Source organism: Sciurus vulgaris, assembly GCF_902686455.1.
Source record: "Sciurus vulgaris genome assembly, chromosome: 3".
Classification (NCBI taxonomy): domain Eukaryota; kingdom Metazoa; phylum Chordata; class Mammalia; order Rodentia; family Sciuridae; genus Sciurus; species Sciurus vulgaris.
The window spans coordinates 25391869-25412552 of NC_136463.1; the positions used below are offsets into that span (position 1 = coordinate 25391869).

A 20684-nucleotide genomic window follows, 5' to 3' on the forward strand; every position below is an offset into this window, starting at 1 on the left:
GCTGAGGCAAGTTCAAGGCCAGTTTGAGCAACTTAGCCAGACCCCATCTCAAAATAAAAAAGGGTTGGGGATGTGGCTCAGTGGTAGTACACTCCTGCGTTCAGTCCCCTGTGTCACACAAAAGCAAACAAAACAAAAACTTCAAATGACATTAAATGCAGAAATTGAAACCATACCTCAGCCCTGTCAGTTTTTTTTATAAAGGGTGTTTCTGGGGTCATTATATTCTCCCCTTACAATACTAAATAGAAACGCAAATGAAAACACTCTGTAGGAGCAGGATTTTTACTAGGAAGCTTTTCTTTTCTAACAGCAACCAATAATAATCAACCTCCTTGGCAACTCCTACATAAGAGGTCTATGATGGTGCAATATCATGAAAGCCATCCAATGCACATTTTTGCACTGCCCTAAGAAATGATCTCTGAACATTTTCTGAAGCAGACTTAAAATCTCTTGTAGCTGAGAATGATGGTGCACTCCTGAAATTGCAGCAACTCAGGAGGCTGAGGCAGGAGAATTGCAAATTCAAGCCCAGCCTTAGCAACTTAGCCAGACTCTGTCTCAAAATAAAAACTTAAAAATTTTTTGTCTTTTTACACTTATTTCTAACATTTCTGTGTTCTGGCCACAACTATCACTTAAGAAAAATGTATCCTTACACCTTGGATCTAGCAATGGAATAACTGGCTTTTGAAGATAAAACTGTCAGTAAATTATTCATCTTCACCTCAGCATTCACTGCATGCACATCAATTTTAATGTCTTCCCTGAAGAATGATATGGTTTTGAAAACAGGCCAGGAATGCCAGAAATGATGGTGAAATTGAGTCCAAAGGTTAAGGTTAAAATTGAATAGCAGTCCACTTTGGACACATATCAAGGTTGCAGTCTCATTTCAGTACAACCGATGGTATAGAACAGATCCAGAGGCTGGGAGTGGTGGTACTATAATTCCAACTACCAAGGAGGCTGAAGTTGGAGGATCACAAGTTTGAGGCCAGCCTAGACAACTCTGCAATCTATCTCAAAATAAAAAGGCTCAGTGGCAGAGTACCCCTGGGTTCAGTTGCCTAGTAAAACACACAAGAATATACCCACACCCAGAATGCCTCTACCCATTTTACCCAAACTCTCAGTAGTCACTGATTACTCTGCTGTCCATTACAAGGACACTCTCAGGCCTCTAGACAGAAAGTCTTCTTCATGACCTGGAAATTCAATAAAGCTCCCCAGTTTCACTTTACTTAAATCTCCCCCAAAACTTCCTTTAGGAGGCTGTTTGAAAAAGTAACCACACATCAGTTTATTTGAAACCACGGCTTTACATGGGTGAGCAAACTCAATTGTTACACTGATTTAATCTCAATGAAAACCCTACTCCCCACCCCCAGAGCTGGGGATCCAACCCAGGACCTCACACATGCTAGGCATGGCGTTCTACCACTGAGATATATATTAAAAAAAAAAAAAAAAAAAATATATATATATATATATATATATTTTAAAAATGACAAAAAGTCTAGACCTCTTTTGACTATAAAATCATAGGCATAAAATAACATTAGAAACAAACAATATTTTACTTCAGTGCTCAAACACAGTGCCGGTTCCTAAAAATGAGGTGATTTTTAGCCAATGTCATACAATCTACCACAGCTGGACCTAAACCTACCTCATAAAATCCATGTTTCCAAATATAGTTTCTAAATGTTATCTGGCCAGAGTACTCAATAAATAAACTTTCAATAATAATAATAACAGAATAATATGACAATTTTTACAATCTCTGCAGTTCTATAAGTAGTTACTAAATTAAAGCCCAGGTATCAGATTTTTAATCCTCCTACAGTATTCGAGAAATAAAACCATCCAAGTGTGGAAGCTTTTTCCAACAGGCTGACCTACAAAGTAATAAAAAGGCAAGGTTTCTGGTAAGACTTAATCAAGACAGAAATCAAGGATTATAAATCTATAGTTTTATTAAGACAAAAACTGACAGTGTGTATGAAGTTTACATTTAAACAAAAATTTCACAGAAACCTAAGACATGCCTAAAAAGATTTTACAATGTAGCTCTAGATGCAGGTCTAGATGATATATTCAAGAACTTTTGGATTTCATGATTCAAGACAGCATTTTGGGTATCAGTTATTTCATAAGATTTTTTTCCTTAACAAAAATTTTAGTATCTTTAAAGTGAACCACTGCCCCAATATGAAAGCTAATCTCCTGAGACCAGGGCTTTTGAAACCACTCAACCTTTTGAATTGACTTAATGAAACTTTTGTGCTGTCAGTGACTGAACCCTGCCACTAAAGGTTTCAGAGTTCAAAGTTAAAAAAGCAGAGGCTCCAACAGTTTCCATTCAGAGAGCCTGGGCCCTCCTCTTTCCACTCTTCCATCTCCAATACCACCTTTGGCCCCTCCCCTAGTACTTCAGCCAGTGGCTTAGCTGGACAAGCTGATTTTATTTATAAATTTATAATTGGAAAAGAAAGGGTCTTTTTGTCTAATTGCAAGAATTAGCACCTCTAAGACAGAATGATCTGCCTGTGTATACTCTTCAATAAAAGACCTTCCCATCTCAGTCAGTATCTATCTCCAGAATGGCAGCTTTGGTAACTTATCAACTGGCTTAGTCCTTTGCGGGGAACAACATTAACTCAGGCAGGGAACACCTTGGCTTATAGATTTCAGGCATTCACAGCTTTTAAACAGTCTCTCACAGTCCTCATGGTGCCAATGACATTTTTTTGAAAAAGGTAAAATATTCTGGACATAGAACCAAATCATTAGTTACTTGCTCTTTTCATTCACTGTTTTCCCAATCAGGCCCCAAATTTTAACGAAAATGATCCTACTCATCTCCCTTCTTCCCCACCCTATCCCTCCCACCCCAAATAATACACCAGTAATAGCCAAAACTACACACATGCTACGCTGTAAAAATGCAGAATTAACACTATTGGGAAGAAGGCTGTGGGTTGTGGAGATGCTCTTTGAAGATCAACAGTATTTTTTTGCCTTCCCACACCCGATTCTGCAAATGTCGTCCTTCATAGAAGGCTCCTTGCTTTTCTCAATGAAGTGCAGAATGGGTCGCCTTGAAACACTTACCCTTTTCCCCTCCACTGGGATGGGTGTGCAAACTAGACAGCTTGGAACGGCTTTAAAGCACTTGGGCTGCTGCAGGGCACAGAAACTAGACTGGCTCTTCAAAGGACATCTTCTCAAGCCACCTTTATGGTGTCAAGACAAGTAGAACTCCTTCCCTCCCCACTTAAACCCATAATCAGAGGTGACAGGGGCTGGTACTCAGGAGAGTTAATTCTTGTCATCTTTTTTGTCATCATCCTCCGAGGGGTAGGAATGCCACGTCAGCCTCTCCTCATAGAAGGATATGACAACCTGTGGGCACTTGACATTGGCTTCCTTGGCAGGTACCAGGTCAGCCTCATCAGAGTTTTTCCTGCAGAACAAAGCATAGAGAGACTTTGAGACTAACTGCTGGTAATCACCTAACTTGGAGACAGGGCTTTAAAAATATAAATTCCAGAAACGGGTTAGGGAAGGGTGAAAATGTGGTCCAAGCAGCATTTATTGGCAGCTGTCAGTCAAGTGATATCCTCAGAAACCCTCCCTTATTGAAAACCCTCTCTGGGGATACTTGTCAAAAGCTAGGTCAACTGACTCAATCCATCACACTGAATCTCTAGGAAAGACGATCAAAAAAAAAAAAAAAAAAAAAAAGCACATGACTCTAGGTGCTTTGAAGGAAGAAAAGATGCTACCAAAAGTCAGACCATTAAGAGGCCAGAAAGAGGTCTTGTAACAGGATTTAACGCTGATCTGGCATTTTCTCGCTTACTTATAATTATACGGTTTGACATTACCAAATGCCATTCATATACAACTACAGGTGTTTTGAAATGGTGCTTCAACATGGGCATTTAAAGAGGGGGCTTTATGTAATTTTCTAATTTTTCCAAATTTTAGAGTGTTTCGAGATTTGCAAATTGAACATTATAGAGGAATTAGGAGTAAATTCTTATCTTTAAGTCACTGGAAGCATCCCAGATGAGGTAGTACAGCACAGGGCACGCAGCATATATATGATGGCATCTCTGACAAGGCATCGCCCCAAACCTCCAGAACCCTAACAGGAAACTGGAGCCCACAGCCCATAGACCAGAGAAGAATAAGCTATCATAAGGTAGTTTTTTTGAGCAACAAAACCAAGAGAATGGGAGGGAGATGGACTGTAGCAGTACAGGTAATCTGAAACATACTACCCTCTGCTGATAACACCCTTTAAGGTTAAAGTAAGTCACTTCACTGGCACATATATATTTGCTATTTTCATAGCTGGGCATGGTGGTGCACACCTGTAATCCCAACAAGTAGGGAGCCTGAGGCACAAGGATTGCAAGTTCGAGGCCAGCCTGGGCAAAAGCAAGATCCTGTTTCAAAATAAAAATAAAAAGGGGCTAGGGATGTACCTCAGTGGTAGAGTTTCCTTGGATTAAATCCCCAGTAGCACCCCTGCCATTTGCTATTTTCAGAAATGAACAAGTATCTCCACTGCCCAGGATTACTTTTTATGATGCTTCGCCCCCGATTTGGTACCAGGGGTTGAACCCAGGGGCAATCTAACACTGAGTTACATCCCCAGCCCTTTTTTAATTTTTATTTTGTTTTCTATGGTTTTGCTGAACTGCTGAGGCTGGTCTTGAATTTGTGATCTTCCTGCCTCAGCCTGCTGAGTTGCTGGGATTACCACCCATCCTAGGTTGGAAAATCATTTATTAAATACCAATCCCCCTTTTATGGTGTTGGGGATAGAAACCAGGGCCTTGCCCTTTTAGGTAAGCACTTTACCACTAAGTTACACTCCCAGTCCCAGAAAAATCACTTTTAAAATTAAATCTGGTTTTACAATCAACATCCAATTTTAACTTGTAGACATAGTACATCAAAGAAAGGAATGCAATCTTAAGCAATTTGGTGATATTACTAAAACTCATGTAGAGAAAGTACATTCTAGCTGGACTTAGTAAATCCTAATAGCAAGGCTTTTTCCCCATAGGCAACACCTGAAAAGTGAACTTTTCCAAGCTGGGTACGGTGGTGCATGCCTATAATCCCAGCAACTTGGGAGGATTCCAAGTTCAAAGCTAGTCTCAGCAATTTAGCAAGGCCCTAAGCAACTTAGTGAGAACCTATCTCTAAAGAAAAAAATAAAAAGGGCTGGGGATATGGCTCAGTGGTTGAGCACCGGTGGGTTCAATCCCTGGTACTAAAAAAATAAAAGTCAACTGTTCTCCTGTAGACTAGCGATAAATCAGATCAATAAATACCTAGGGGATGCACAAAAAGAAAATAGAGGATTAGTTAGTTGTGACACAGGCCTTTGGTGGTGCTAAAGGTAGGCCTATCCAGCCATCTTCTAAGGGAGAAGAATTATAGATTGAATTTCAGAGGTAATAGAAACAAGGACAAAACCCTGAGAATGCTGCCTTCACTGGCAATGGCTTAGAATTATTCCCCAATGAGTTTTTACCCTTTGGTGGTATAGATTAAGCCCAGGGTCTCACCAAGTCATACCTCCCATTCACAACCTTGTTTATTTACACACACACACACACACACATACACACACACACACACCCTCTGTTGAAACCCTACCGTAATCCCACATTGCTGGAATTACAGGCATGTGCCATTGTGCCCAGCCTATCTTTATATTTTAAGGACAATGAATGAGATCCACTCTGGAGAAAAAAGTAGGCACAAAAGTTTCTATTCTCAACCAGCAAGAAAAAGGAAAGAAAGATTTCTTTTTGGGCAGAAAGTATGAAAACTATAGAGAATTTTGGGGTTAATTATAGTTCTTAAGATTCTGAGTAATTTCATTAAATTGTTTCATGGAGCCAGTCATAAATTGCATAATGATATGATGATTGCCCCATAAGATTATAATGGTGCAAAGAAAAATTCTTATCACCTAGTGACATAGTAATGCAACCCACTACTCAAATATTTGTGGTGATACTGGTGTAAACAAATCCATGGTGTTGCCAGTCATGCAAAATTATAGTATACATAATTAGGTTCAGTATATAACTCTTGATAACAAGTGACTATGTTACATGTACTCCTACTTATAAATAAAAAAAAAGTTTACTGTAGAACAGCATGCCATGTCACATAGCTTTGTCTCTTGACTTCATCAAGAGAACACATCAAATAACTAACCTGTAGTATCTAGGTTCGTGTAAGTATGCTCTATGATGGTTGCACAATAATGAAATCACCTAATGGTCCAGTTCTCAAAATGTGTCCCTGTCATTAAGTGACCCATGTCTGTATTACTGCCACTAGTATTTATATTTATAATGAAAAACAGCAGGCTTACTGTACACTCAGTAATAGTAAAGGGGACCTGCTGACCCCTGCTGGCTAATTCTGGAATTTCAGAATCTACAGAGGAGGAAGCTACACATATTGTTTCCCAACCTTAAAAAGTTTAAGACTGTGATCCTGTGACCAGCCTGATCTTCAGGAGGTGGCAGAAGGGGAGGATAGTCCTATCACATTTCATAATTCTTTCCCTTTAATTTTTAGAACTGAAATGTGATTCCTCCCAATACCTTCTCTACTCTAGATTTTCTCCTACCTCTAAAAAAAACCAAAAAACCAAAACAAAAAAACCCCCACAAAGATCTGAGAATCCTAAGGGCCCCTACCTGTAACTCATGAGTGTCCAGGGTTGGTAGTCAGGCCGAGGGTCACTATCGAAGGACTATGCCATCTTAAAGATTTCACAACTGGGCGACTGGAATTTCGAAGGTCCAACTCTTTTCCTCTGGCATGGAACAGATGGGGAAAAGGAAAAAAACAACCACATAGCGCCACTGGCAGACTCACCATTTCATGAGGAACATGAGCTCTCCACTGGAGTCTGTAGCTCCAATAATCCGCTCCGGCTCCAAACCCCGGGCAAAGCCCCGTGGCTTTTCAGACTGTAAAAACCAGATGGGTGGAACAATTTTATCTACATGCAACTGTTATCCGGAATAAAGTCACTGCATCTCTAAGTAATGTAATCACAGACTCTCCCTGCAACCTTTTCTTCTTTGTAGTACTGGGGATTGAACCCAGGGGTGTTCTACCGCTGAGCTACACCCCAGACCTTTTCATTTTGATTTTGAGTCAGGGTTTTGCTAAACTGCCTAGGTTAGCCTTGAACTTGTCATCCTTCTGCCTCCAGCTCCTGATTAATCCAGCTGGGATTAAAGGTGTGCACCTGCAGTCCCAGTTTAGAAACTCTTCTGTCAATATTTCACTAATATTGAAACAAGTAACAACCCTTAAGAATCCTTTGTAGGGGCTGGGATTGTGGCTCAGTGGTAGAGTGCTTGCCTAGCATGTGTGAGGCACTGGGTTTGATTCTCAGCACCACATATTAATGAATAAATAAAGGTCTATCAACATCTAAAAGACTTTAAAAATTCTTTTTTTATTGAGTCTGAAGTGCTTGAGGGCCTTCCATATGTGAAAAAGAATACACAATCCAAGTAAAATAAATATTTACAACTGTCTCCTCATCCTCAAAAGGCATTTACTTTAAGGTGCTGAGTAAGTCAAAATAACTATTTCAATCTTTAATGATCAAATATTGAAAAGCTATTCACAAGAATGAATTCACTTGCCTTTCTATTTGCCCCAGTAAATGCTATATATATTGTCCCTGAATCATGGATAAAAAGTTAAGAATAGATCATGGGACTTCACAAGAGTAAGCCCCAAACACTTTGCAAGCATTATTGTGTATAACATTTCAGAAGGACCCAGAAGAGATGACTGCTGAAATTCAAGAGGGACAAGAAAAGTTAAAATTATCTGGCCTTTGGCTTGACAGTAGTATAAATACTGGGATAGTAAAAATTCTTACTTCTAGCCTTACCTCCTCTTTTTTCTTCTTTGGTTTGCTCTCTTCTCCCTTATCTTCAGAATCAGAATCAGCTTTACGCTTGCCTCCCTCTGATTTATCTGTCTCGTGTGCTGTTTTCTGTGACTGTAGAAACTCAGCAATGAGGTCAGGACAATCCAGGTTCTCTTCTGGCTCCCATGTGTTGTCCTCACTGAAACCAGAGGACAAAGAGACTCAGCTTTCTACTCAGAGTAATCAAAAACATATAAGGACAAGCATAGGAGGATGATAGCAGGTGTCCTTGGAAAAGAATTTCCTAGGATGTGGTGTGGGAAGACTTTTCAATACATATTGAAAGTTTAGAAACTTGACTTCTTCAAAGATTATTTTCTTTGTAAATAATGGACTGGCTTATAGCCACACACCGAACTGTTCCTCAGAAATCAATCTTACACTGGGTGCAGTAACACACACCTAAAATCCCAGTAACTCAGGAGACAGAGGTAGGAGGATACCAAGTTTGAGCGCAGCCTCAGCAACTTAGCAAGGTTCAATGTAACTTAGTGAGACCATGTCTCAAAATAAAAGAGCCAGGTATGGTGGAGCATGCCTGTCATCCCAGTGGCTTGGGAGGCTGAGGCAGGAGGATCACCAGATCAAAGCCAGTCTCAGCAAAAGCAAGGCACTAAGCAACTCAGTGAGACCCTCCCTGTCTCTAAATAAAATACAAATAGGGCTGGGGATGTGGCTCAATGGTTGAGTGCCCCTGAGTTTAATCCCTGGTAACTTCCCACCACCCCCACCAAAAAAAAAAAAAAAAAAAAAAAAAAAAAAAAGAAAGGAAAAAAAAGAGCTGGGAATGTGGCTCAGTGATTTCATGCCCCTGGGTTCAATTCACGATACTTAAAAAAAACAAAAACAAAAACAATGTCAATCTTGTATCATAGCACTTTGTGCAGCAAGTAGATTCATTCTTCCTCAGATTATAAGCCACTGAGTTAAAGTGTATCCATCACGGAATTAGAGGCAACAAATCATAAAACTCCTGATAAAACAGTTGGTGACAAATTTACCTGTTAATGAAACTTACTCTGAGAAACCCTTCCACTTTAGGAGGTACTCCACTTTGCCCTTTACGACCCGACGATCGAGAACTTTTTCCACCACATATTCCTCTTCTTCTTCTTCTAGTACCTCCTCTACTTTCTTCTTGTTCTGTTTTTTCCCCATGGTGCCCGCCAGCTTTCTGGTGTAAAGGGTGACGCTGCTAAAATAAAGGAAAGAAAAAGGGTATCAGGGCACTTGACTGAAGTTTTCTGGTATGTTTAATCTAGAATGTTAGCCCCATTTAATGTCATAGTAAAACTTCTTTATTCTTGCATATCCATTTAAAACATTTACACCCATTCTTTCTAATTTAGAACTCCTGATACCCCTTTACCGTAAAGCATGGTGTCTAAAACCCTGTAATAAATTAAAAGTAAAGTAATCCTTCTAAAAATAATATACATAACCAGGTGTGGTGGTACACACCTTTAATTCTAGCAACTAGGGAGGCTAAGGCAGGAGGACCCCAAGTTCAAGGTTAGTCATGGAAACTTATTGAGACCTGTCTCAAAATGAAAAATAAAAAGGGCTTAGGATACAACTCAGTGGCAGAGCAACCCTGAGTTCAGTCTCTAGAACCAGGGAGTCGGGAGGAATTCATCCAGAGAAGAGGAAAAAGTATGGGTGAGAAAACTCTATGCGTATAAGTTTGATGTATGTGTATGTTTGTGTATTTTTTTTTCTGATACTGGGGACTGCTTTCACTGAGCTACATCCCCAGCCCTTTTTAATTTTTGTTTTCAGGCAGTATCTCATTAAGTTGCTGAGGCTGGCTTCAAAGTTACAGTCCTCCTGACTCAGCCTTCTGAGTTGCTGGGATTACTGGCATGTACCACAAACACCTGGTTGGCTGAATTCTTGTCATCATAATGCCATATTTGAATTTTTACTGTAGGAAACAGCTTCTCCTACTGAATATCCATTTTATTTTTTCTGCGCTACTAAAATACCCCTTTGGGCTGGGGATATAGCTCAGTTGGTAGAGTGCTTGCCTTGCAAGCACAAGCCCCTGGATTCTAATCCCCAGCACCGCAAAAAAGAAAAAAACAAAAACAAACAAAAAAACCCTTTGGAAAGTTCCCTTATTCTTCATGTGGCCTTTCTTGAATGATACCATAATAATACACAAGTTTATTAACTTATTCTATTTATCTCACCATGTATTTTTAAAACTGAGAAAAATATCAGAATGACCATGAAATTCTTTAAGCTGGAGCAATGCAACAATTTGGAAAACGAGTAGCAAAAAAAGGTAGCTATCACAAATAGAATCTGAATTTATTCTTTTGAATACAAGAGTAGGGTAACATCTAAGATTTTTTTCTAGTTTCCTATAAATCTATTTTCTGGTAGATTTGACTACCTGTTTGTGTCAGCAGATGGCGCTGTAAGATATCAATAAGACAAAAGTGGTCAAAAATCTAGAAATGTATGGAAGTTGCCCAGAATCAAAAACAAGAATTAAGAGGATGACAGATAATCCAAGACAAGAAAGAGGAATTATTATTCTGAATGAGTTGAAGATAATACCAATTTGAGCATTAAGTGCTTATTCCTAGCATCCTTAGGAAAAGGGATCTTAGGTTATTAATAATAAGAAACTCTCCAGTTAGAAAGGTGGGAGGAAGGAGGGAGGTGAGGAACTGACAGACTTCTAAAAACTTTAATCACATCCACACGCCATCCACACACAATATCAATAATAAACTTCATAAATGTCAGGATCCTCATTATGAATCAGTTATACCAGTTTCAATTCAAATTTATACTCTTCAAGTTATTCCCATCTCAGCATCTTTGAACAATGCTTTAAACAAACATTTCTTTGGCTACTAGAAAATTCTAGACATTGTGCTGAATACCAGAGATTCAAGAGAGGAAAAAGTGGTTCTTGCTTACCTGAAGTTTAATATCTGGTTAAAAAAAAAAAAAAAAAAAAAAAAGAATACTTTTTCCATTAAAGGTATTCTGAATTCTTTTACAGTGGCACAAATTAATGTTTTTGGAGCCAGGGGAGATGGCTCATGCCTATAATTCCAGTGACTTAAGAGGCCGAGGCAAGAGAAACCCAAGTCTGAGGACAGTCTTGGCAACCTAACAGGAAGCTGTCTCAAAATAAAAGGGCTCAGGATGTAGCTCAGTGGCACAGATTGAATCCCCAGTGGGTGAGTGGTGGTGGTGGAAGTTTTCTGAGGTGCTTTTAATTTGGTCTAAAGTAATACCTCAAGATCCCTGTCCACACTCTTCAGAATTATCTGCCTGAATACACCTGTGCTAAGATCAGATGTAGCTATCTTTTCCTTCTTTATTTCCATTCACATACTGCTACAGACTCTGCCTCCTCTGTCTTTTAGAGAAAGTGTTAGATGACTTCCTTTGTTATTGAAGAGACTAATCAATAAATTGAATATATCTTTGACTAATTCTTGGCTAACTTCATTATGCATGTGATTCAGGAACTATGCTTCTTGGAGGAAGATATTTTAAAATTCTGATTGCTACATGCAAGTGTTATTTTATGAGGAAAGAAAAATCTAACTGTCCTTTCAGATAAATACAGCAGTGTTCTGTCCCCCAAAATAAGCACTACTACTGTTTGCTTGCTTCTTTTCAGTCAGGTGAAGGGGAGTCTTTGGTTATAGTGCAAAGAAAAATAAACTGACAATCATGTTTTGGTAACAAGACCTACCACAATTCTCTACCTAAGTTGCATTTGGAAATAGGAAGACACTTCTTTTCTTATTAGGTGGAGGGGAAGCATGGTTTATTCCAAAGAGTTCAAGGCCAGCCTGGGTAACACGGTGAGACTCCATCTCAAAAAGATAACTACAACACTCTTGACTTTGTTTTTGTTTTTTTGAAACTGTGGAATGAACCCAGTGACACTTTGCTACCAAGTTATATCCTCAGATCTTTTTATTTTTTATTTTGAGAAAAGGTCTCACTGAGGGTAGGGCCTCATTAAGTTGCTGAAGCTGGCCCTGAACTTGTGATCCTCCTGCCTCAGACTCCTCAGTCACTGGCATTACAGGTGTGCACCACTGCATCCAGCTTTTGTGACTTTCACTTTTATTCACTTATTTGCTCGTTTTCCTAAGAGTAACTCAAGAAGGGAAAAATAAAGAAAACAGACTCTCACTTCCCTCCAAGATTTCTGAACCAGGTCATCCCAGCACTTACCTCCAAAGACTAAATTCCTTTACCAACAGTCATATGGGCTTCTGGAAAGGAACAGAGCCCATGAGGTTCAACTAGCCATGTTTAACTAGTTATTTAAGTATCTAATGCCAGGTGTAGAGGCACCTGCCTGTAATCCCAGAGACTAGGGAGGCTGAGGCAGGATGATCACAAGTTTGAGGTCAGTCTTGGAACTTAGCCAACCCTGTCTCAAAATAAAAAATAAAAAAGAGCTGGGAATGTAACTCAGGGGTTGAGCACCCCTGGGTTCAATAACCAATACTACCACTACCACCAAAGTGGGGGGGAAAAAGAAAAAATTATTTACAGGTACCCAGACCCCATTTCCAACCCAAAGTATCAGAAAACAGTATGTGCACTTTGTTTAAAATGGTATTTTTGTTTTTATTTTTTATCTACCTGTAAAATAATATATACATTCACATTCAATTACAAAAATGCATAACACAGGAAATCAAAATTCCTGCTGGGCACAGTAGAACATGCATGTAATCCCAGTGGCTCACAAGACCAAGGCAGAAGGATCTTAAGTTAGAGGACAGCCTTAGTAATTTAGCGAGGCCCTAAGCAACTTAGCAAGACCGTCTCAAAATAAAAAATAAAAAGGGCTGGGAATGTGGCCTAGTGGTTAAGTGGCCCTGGGTTCAATCCCTGGTACTTGCCCCCCACCCCACACACAAAAATTCCCTGGCCCATAAACCATCAAAGCATGTTTTTGCTCTTCCATAAACATAGCTACAACTGTGAAAACAGACATAACAGTTCTGCCTTTTTATACATTACAATGTATCTTTGACATTGTTCATTAAAATTTCTACTTTCAACTGTTGCCATAATATTCCATTGTATGGATGAAAATACTTTTATTTATTTAGTGATAAAAATTTAGGTTGTTTTCAAATTATCATTATTATTTAAAAAATATTTTTAGTTGTAGATGGACACAATACCTTTTTTGTTTATTTAGTTTATGTGGTGCTGGGGATCGAATCCACTGCCTCATATGTGCTAGGTAAGTACGTAAATTACCACTGAGCTACAACCCCAGGCCCAATTTTTTATTATTGCAAAAATGATGATATGACCATGCACCTACATCTTTAAAAGCTTCACAGGTGATTCTTGTGCACATCCCTGGATAGAAGCCACTGTGATAAGAAACTGTATTCCTCAAGTGAAATTACACACATTACTGAAGACATAAATCAGTTTTCATAGTTAGCTAAGTAGCAAGTGAACATTTTACTTTCTCCATAAAATTTTGAGTAAGGCTGGAGCAATAAAAAAATTAACAATTGATGTGCCTGAACTCTGTGTCACATTCAACATCATTCAATCTAGACTTTTTTTGCACAGCAACGAAAATTGGAAGAGTACTGTTTGAAGGGTCCTGTTTGGAGAAAGTTTCTCCAAACAACAGTGGTTCCATAATACACCTAAGAAGGATTAAAGGTATGGCCAGCCGGTATGACCAAATCAGTAATTACAAACCTGAGAAACTAAGATGCCCCAAACTGAGAAATCACATTTCATAAACCTGGAGTATAAGAATTTCTCATGTTCTTCCTTTTACTTGACTTAGGCAAGAAAATAAAGTAACAAAGCTGATGTAGTAAATAGCAAAAGGAATTTGTCATTTATCTTCCAGAGAAGACTGATAAGAGAGGTGAGGAATTCCTGGATACAATGGAAACTAATTTTTTTTTTTGTACCAGGAATTGAACCCTGGTCCTCAGTGTGCTTTACCCCTGAACCATATCCTCAGCCCTTTTTATTTTTTTATTTTGAGACAGGGTCTTACTAAGAGATTACAGGTGTGTGCCACCAGCCTGGCAGGAAACTTTCAACAAAATAATTAATTTGCAAAAGAAATTTTAAGATTTTTGAAGACCTATATAAATACAAAAAAAGTTTTGATGATTCATACAGTAGGCTTTATAACAAATTTCAGAGTTGTGATTTCAAGCTCAGTTTTTGACACATTTTTTTCAGCCAATCACCAATTAAATGAACAGTGGTCTTTTTATTTTATGTTTTATTTCTGGGATACTGGGGATTGAACCCAGGGATGTTTACCACTGAGCTACATCCATAGACCTTTTTATTTTACTGTGAGACACGGTCTCCTGAAACTGCTGAGGCTGGTCTTGAACTACATTGTAATCCGCATGCCCCAGCAAGCCAGATGAACAATGATTTTTCTAAGAATTTATACAGTTTTTACTGCATTTAAGACAAAAGCATGGAGCATTCTTGTTTCCACGACCTCCATATCGTTCTTTACTAAATCTTGTTGATTTTATATTTTCTATTTCTTCTTCTCTCTCTCTTTTTGGTGGACCTGGGGACAGAACCAGGGCCTTATAAATGCTAGGCAAGTGCTCTACCACTGGGCTACATACACCCTCAGCCCCCAATTCACACTTGTTTTTTGCTTTACTGTTATCACTCTATTCTAAACTACTATCATTTCTTGCCTGGATAACTAACTCCTAATCCAATTCAGTCTCAACACTAGCCAGTGATTTCAAAATTAAGATCTCTTCATATCATCATGTGTGAGGGCATTTGAGTTGAACACTGCTATACCTAGCCTACCAAACACAATGTTGAGCCCTTTGCCTCATTCTCCTCTTAACAAATTTCCTTAGCTTAAATGTCACTTCTTAGAAGGCATTCCCTGAAGCCCCAGAATAAGTAATTCTTTATATGAATATACTTCTACAGTATTCGTTCATTTAATAATTATCTACTGGGCACCTATCATATGTGAAGTGCTGGAAAAATTAGATGAACAAGAGAGAAAAAAATCCCTGGTCTCACAGATCTTATATTCTAGTGTGTGAAAAAGTGAACATTAGTGGGTATATATATAAACATATGTGTGCAGAGCATGGCATAGATAACCAACAGAACATTAATGATAAATGATAGAGAAAATAGTTTTATGTCAACATTCAAAGAGACCTGAAATTAGGCATGGTGGCACACATCTGTAAACCTAGCAACTGTGGAGGCTGAGGCAAGAGGATGGCAAGTTTGAGACAAGCATCAGCAACTCAGCAAGAACCTGTCTCAAAATAAAAAATAAAAGAGGACTGGGGATGTAGCTCTGGAAAAGTGCCCCTGGGTTCAATCCCCAGTAAAAAAAAAAAAAGATAAGCATTTACTAAGAGCCTTATGGAATACAGGGTAATTAACTTACCCCTGCTTAGGTACTGAAAGTTCTATCATTATGCAGGAAACCCCTAAGACCCACGGAAATGGGGCCATTTGATCATCTTAGTAGGACATACAGACACATGAGGAGGTACAGGCTTCTGAGAAGTCTTTTAAGGGAAAGTAATAATATAATAACAAGTAACAAATAATGCATATAAATAAACACGCTTAATTCTTACAACACTCTATTAATCCCATTTCACAAATGAGTTAACTAAGGCTTACTGAAAAAAATAAAGATTCCCAAGATTCCCTAACATTATAAGACAGCTAGCTAGGACTGCAAGAAAATACAAACATGCAAAAAAGATAAACAATTCAAGTTAAAGTGAGAGTTAGAAATGATAAAGAGTGGCCAGGTGCAGTGGCACACGCCTGTAATCCCAGCTGCTTGGGGGGCTGAGGCAGAAGGATCCCAAGTTCAAAGCCAGCCTCAGCAACTTAGCGAGACCCTGTCTCAGAATATAAAATAAAAAGGGCTGGGAATGTGGCTCGGTGGCTGAGCACCCTTGTGTCCCCAAGCCCCCCTTAACCTCACCAAAAAGAGAAGAGAAAAAGAAAGAAATGACAAGAGTACCATGTATTATTTAGTCAAAGAAGTATAATCAATAATATGCAGACACAAAAGCAAGCATTATAGGAGGCTGGAGGAAGAACTGGGTATGGTGACTGACTAAGGAAGGTTTTGAAAAGCTGGAACTGAAGTCAGGCTCTAAGGGCATTTGAAAAGGTAGAATGGAGGAGGGAAATTTGGCCTAAGAAACTGATGTAAACAAAAGCAATGTGATGCTATAAACCAGTTTGAGCTGAAGTAGGCTGAATAGGAAAGTGGTAGGCAAAAATCTTTCTATGAGGTACTCTCCTTAAAACAAAGGTCCAACTCCTCAGCATGACATCCAATACCCTGGGTGCAACTGTTCTGGATTAACTACACTTCCCTCACAAGATCTAACTCCTGTTAAAACAGAAGACTATTCATTATAACATGAACACATACTGCATGTTGTCTCCATATCTTTGTACCATCTATTAAGAAATGTGCCCCTACCCAGATGCAGTGACACATGCTCGTAATTCCAGATCCTCAGGAGATGGAGACAGAAGGACTGTTGCCGAAGGCCAACCTGGGGAACATAGTGAGACTCACCCATGGGAAAAAAAAAAAAAAAAGAAACAAAAACCCAAAGCAGGGTGGTAGTGGCTAGGAATGGGGTTAAGTGGTCAGCACACCTGGGTTCTATTCTGTTTAACTTATACTCTCATACACACAATCACACACACATACACAAAGTATGCCTCTGTCGAGGACCAACAGTCAGAATCTTACCCTTTCTTCAAGACTGAGCTTAAATGCTATGTCTTCCCCTGGGTTTAGTCCACAATGCTCCAAAAGCAAAACCACAAAAAGAAATGCACACACATTTTACCCCATAAATATATAAGTCAGGTTCTGGCCAATGGTCTTAATGACCCGAAGTGACTGAAGATTAGGACCTCTGGGGGCTGCACCACTTCTGAGGCTTTTGTATCCAAGGCCAGCACACAAGACCACTGGGCCCCATGGCCATACTGTAGGTGTGTCTAAGAAGAAATGAATCTGTAGGCCTCTGGTTTTAATAAATAGTTCACAAACCACCCCCACAAAAAGGGGGAAAATTAGGGCTGTGGTGTAGCTCAGTGGTAGAGTATTCGCCTAGCATGCACCACAAAAAAACAAAAACAAAAACCCAGTGACACAGGAAGCTGAGGCTGGATTGTTAGTTCAAGGCCAGCCCGGGCAACTCAGCATAGATCCTGTCTCAAAATAAAAAATAAAAAGGGCTGAGGGCTTAGCTCAGTGATAGTGTGCCTCTGGGTTCAATACTGGTCCAATAAATAAATAAACAAACAAACAAATAAACAAAATGAACTAAAAGCAGAAAGCAAGCATTCACAGGTAATAAAATCCAACTCCCAACCACAACTTCTCAAATACCATAGTTCTATTAGGCCCTCGAGGTGTTATTAAAGAGAAAGGCAGTGTGTTTCACAGATCCATTAGGTTGCCCTCTTCTGGTGGTAAAATCAAATGCTAAAGACCAGAAAGATTTAAAATGTTAGGGAATTCAAATATTGACAAGATTTGAATTTTGTTCATATATAACTAAATTAACCTCAAAAAGGCTATTCGATTTTTCAATAGACACTGCTAGTGGGAAATCTTTACTATTCACTTTATATAAAGGATGATAAACATTATTCAAGGTAGCAAGGGGTGTAGCTCAGAACTAGAGGGCATAGGTTCTGGGTTCAATTCCAAACACTATCAAGGGAGAAGGTGGGGGGGAGCCAACAGACTTTCCAAAATTGAGAGATCATTTAGACTGTGGATAGAGTTCAATGGTAGAGAGCTTGCCTACCATGCATGACAGTGGACTACAAAAAGATTTTAAGGTAACTTTTTGGTTTTGTATTGAAGCCCAGAACCTGGGATCTAAATTTAAATGGTCAATTGCAGTTTGCATACCTTTTCAGTATTTAACACCAGGGCAAGTACATTAAAAACTGAGACTTCTAGGCATGGTGGTGCACACCTGTAATCCCAGAGAATTGGGAAATTGAGGCAGGAGGATCACAGGTTTGAGGCCAGTCTCAGCAATTTAGTGAGGCCCTAAGCAACTCAGTGAGAACTTATCTCAAAATAAAAAAGGCTGAGGATGTAGCTCAGGGTAAAGAGCTCTTGGGTTCAAACCCCAGTACCAAGGGGGGCAGGTGGCGGTTAGAAATAAGAGGCTACACATTATTTACATGTTTGATGAAAAACAATTTAGGCTACTAAACCTATGAAGAAAAATGTCACCCCAGGAAAACCTGAAATGACTTAAGATCTACTGCCCTGAAACTTCATTAAGACACAACTTGTTCCAGTACAGGTGTTTTTCAATCATATCACTTTCTAGAAGGCAGGGGGTGGGGTGGGGGTGTGTGTGGGGGTGGACACAGGAACTAATTTCCCCACTGTATTCACACATCTATTTCAAAACCCTGTACCTTTTAGAACTATTCCAAACTGCTGCTGACATGATTCTTCAACATACTTGAGGATTTCTGGTTTTTTTTTTGTACCAGGGACCACTGAGCCACATCTCCAGGCAGTTTTGTTGTTGTTGTTGTTGTTAATTTTGCGACAGGGTCTCACTAAGTTACTGAGGCTGGTGTTGAACCTGTGATCCTCCAGCCAGCATCTGGAGTGGCTGGGTTTATACATGTGCCACTGTGCCCAGCACACTTGTGGATTATCTTTTCCGTGGGTAGAGGTGTAGAGGTTCTAGTATAACTCATTTTTTGTGTAAATTCCACCTCAACTGAGTTATACCAGTATGCCTAGATATAACACCAATCCATAAAAAACGTTCATGTGAAGCTTTGAAAAACAGGTAAAATACTGCTACCTCTATATTCAACATTTCTAACAATCTGGTTGACTTTAAAAAAAAAAAAAGCAGGGTGTGGTGGTGCCCTTGTAATTCCAGTGGCTTAGGAGGCTGAGGCAGGAGTATACCAAATTCAAAGCCAGCTTCAGTAATTTAGAGAGACCCTGTCTCAGAATAAAATATAAAAAGGGCTAGGGATGTGATTCAGTGATTAAGTCCCCATGTTCTCAATCCCTGGTACAAAAAAGTAAAATCAAGAAAAAAACTCAAACTTACATTCCCTTTTTGCCTACCAATTTCCCACGCCATTCCATAATCACTATCTCACCATGTTCCTTAACTATTAATTCATCTATGCATTTTGCAATTTCACTACCTCTTGTGAGACCAGTAACAATTCCAGTTAAAATGTATGGAACTAATTATGAATTAACTCAAGAGTTGCACTTGGACTTTTTATTTTTAAATCCCCAAAGGAGTCATGGAGTGAAGGTTGTAAAAAAAAAAAAAAAAAAAAATCTTGGAGCCGGGTGCGGTGGCATGCACCTATAGCCCCGGTCCTTGGGAGGCTGAGGCAGGATGATCGCTCTCAACCAGGAGTTCGAAATCAGCCTGGGTAACACAGCGAGACCCCGGTCTCAAAACAAAACTAACAAAACAGCTGGGAAAGTAAAGAAAGTTTCTCCCCAGGCTGTTGTTACAGACTCCCCTCTGTAAGAACCCATAAGAAAGCAAGGGCGGATGTTTCTCTCCCTTTCTCTTCCACACCTTACTGGAATACCCTCCGAACCTCCGCCCTACTTACCTTAGGGCTTCGCTCTCTCTAAAGCAAGGCTAAACAAATCTCTGACCCTTACCCTCACCAATTTATTCAACAGATCTCCTCCCCCATCAGCACACCTTGGAATGCCCAGCCCCCTCTCCCAATTTACTCGAAGTTACCTCTTTGTAGCTCTGCAAACGAAATTCCTCGGACAGTCTCCACCCGACCGATATCCTCAGGTTATGTTTCTAAACCTCGGTCTGGAAGCCACAGCCATGCACTTTCAAGCATCAAGCCTGTTCCCTTCCCAGTTTCCTGAAGTGTTTCTACTCTAGCCCAACCTCGGGGTCGCCCACCCAACTCAAGAACCATTGTTTCGGTCTACCCGGACCCCAAAGAGCGACTTACCCCCTCAAGCCCCAAAGCTCGGCCCACACCGAACCGCTTCAACCTCTCGCTCAGGAGTCACCGCCCCGCCCTCTCCATCCATCACGCAGCTGGCGCCAGACCCCTCAGCGCCAGGCAGAGAGCCCCGCGCGCGGGAAGGACCGCAGGGCGCTGGGTTCGGGCGCGTTCCGCTCTCCTACACACCGCAGCCCGAGCGCGGCCCCACACATAGGGCTCCCGCCACCGCCGCGCCCCCTCCCCCTTCCCTCGGAGGGCCCTTCACCTCAGAGCAGCGCCCAAGAGTCCAGGAGGAATCGGTGTCGCGCCACTAGCGCGTCGCGTCGGGCCAGCCGGGGTAGTGGCACCCAGGAAAGCAACAAGCCGGGTGGCCAGTCGAAGCCCTAGCTGAAGCGGCGTACCGCAGGCCCAGGCCAACGGCCCTCCCCTCAGCCGAACAAAAGAGCCTCGCACTCTTCGCTGCCCGCCGCACGCACCGCGCAGGCGCGACGACCCGCCGCAGGGCACTATGGGACTTAGAGTCTGTCCTAGACTACAAGTACCGGGGTGCCACGCGCGCTGCCTGTGAGGATGGTAGGGCGTCTGGGATTTTAAACTGCGAAGGCGGAGTTACTAGTTTAGAACGTTGCTACCTAGAAAA

General features: G+C 40.4%; 1 protein-coding gene across 2 annotated transcripts; it reads right to left on the minus strand.

The window, feature by feature from the left end:
- Positions 1-1957: 1957 nt before the first annotated feature.
- On the minus strand, positions 1958-20443 carry CBX1 (chromobox 1). 2 transcript variants are annotated; one of them, XM_079133226.1, is made up of 5 exons: positions 20310-20443; positions 9027-9203; positions 7970-8147; positions 6931-7025; positions 1958-3472 (listed from the first exon to the last, which is right to left on the minus strand). In XM_079133226.1, the coding sequence occupies exons 2-5, from the start codon at positions 9164-9166 to the stop codon at positions 3328-3330; spliced, it is 558 nt and encodes a 185-aa protein (XP_078989352.1). In that variant the 5' UTR covers positions 9167-9203; positions 20310-20443; the 3' UTR covers positions 1958-3327. The 2 variants fall into 2 exon arrangements, with proteins under 2 accessions (XP_078989352.1, XP_078989353.1); XM_079133227.1 differs by lacking the exon at positions 1958-3472 and adding an exon at positions 4237-4463.
- Between the last annotated feature and the right edge of the window lie 241 nt (positions 20444-20684).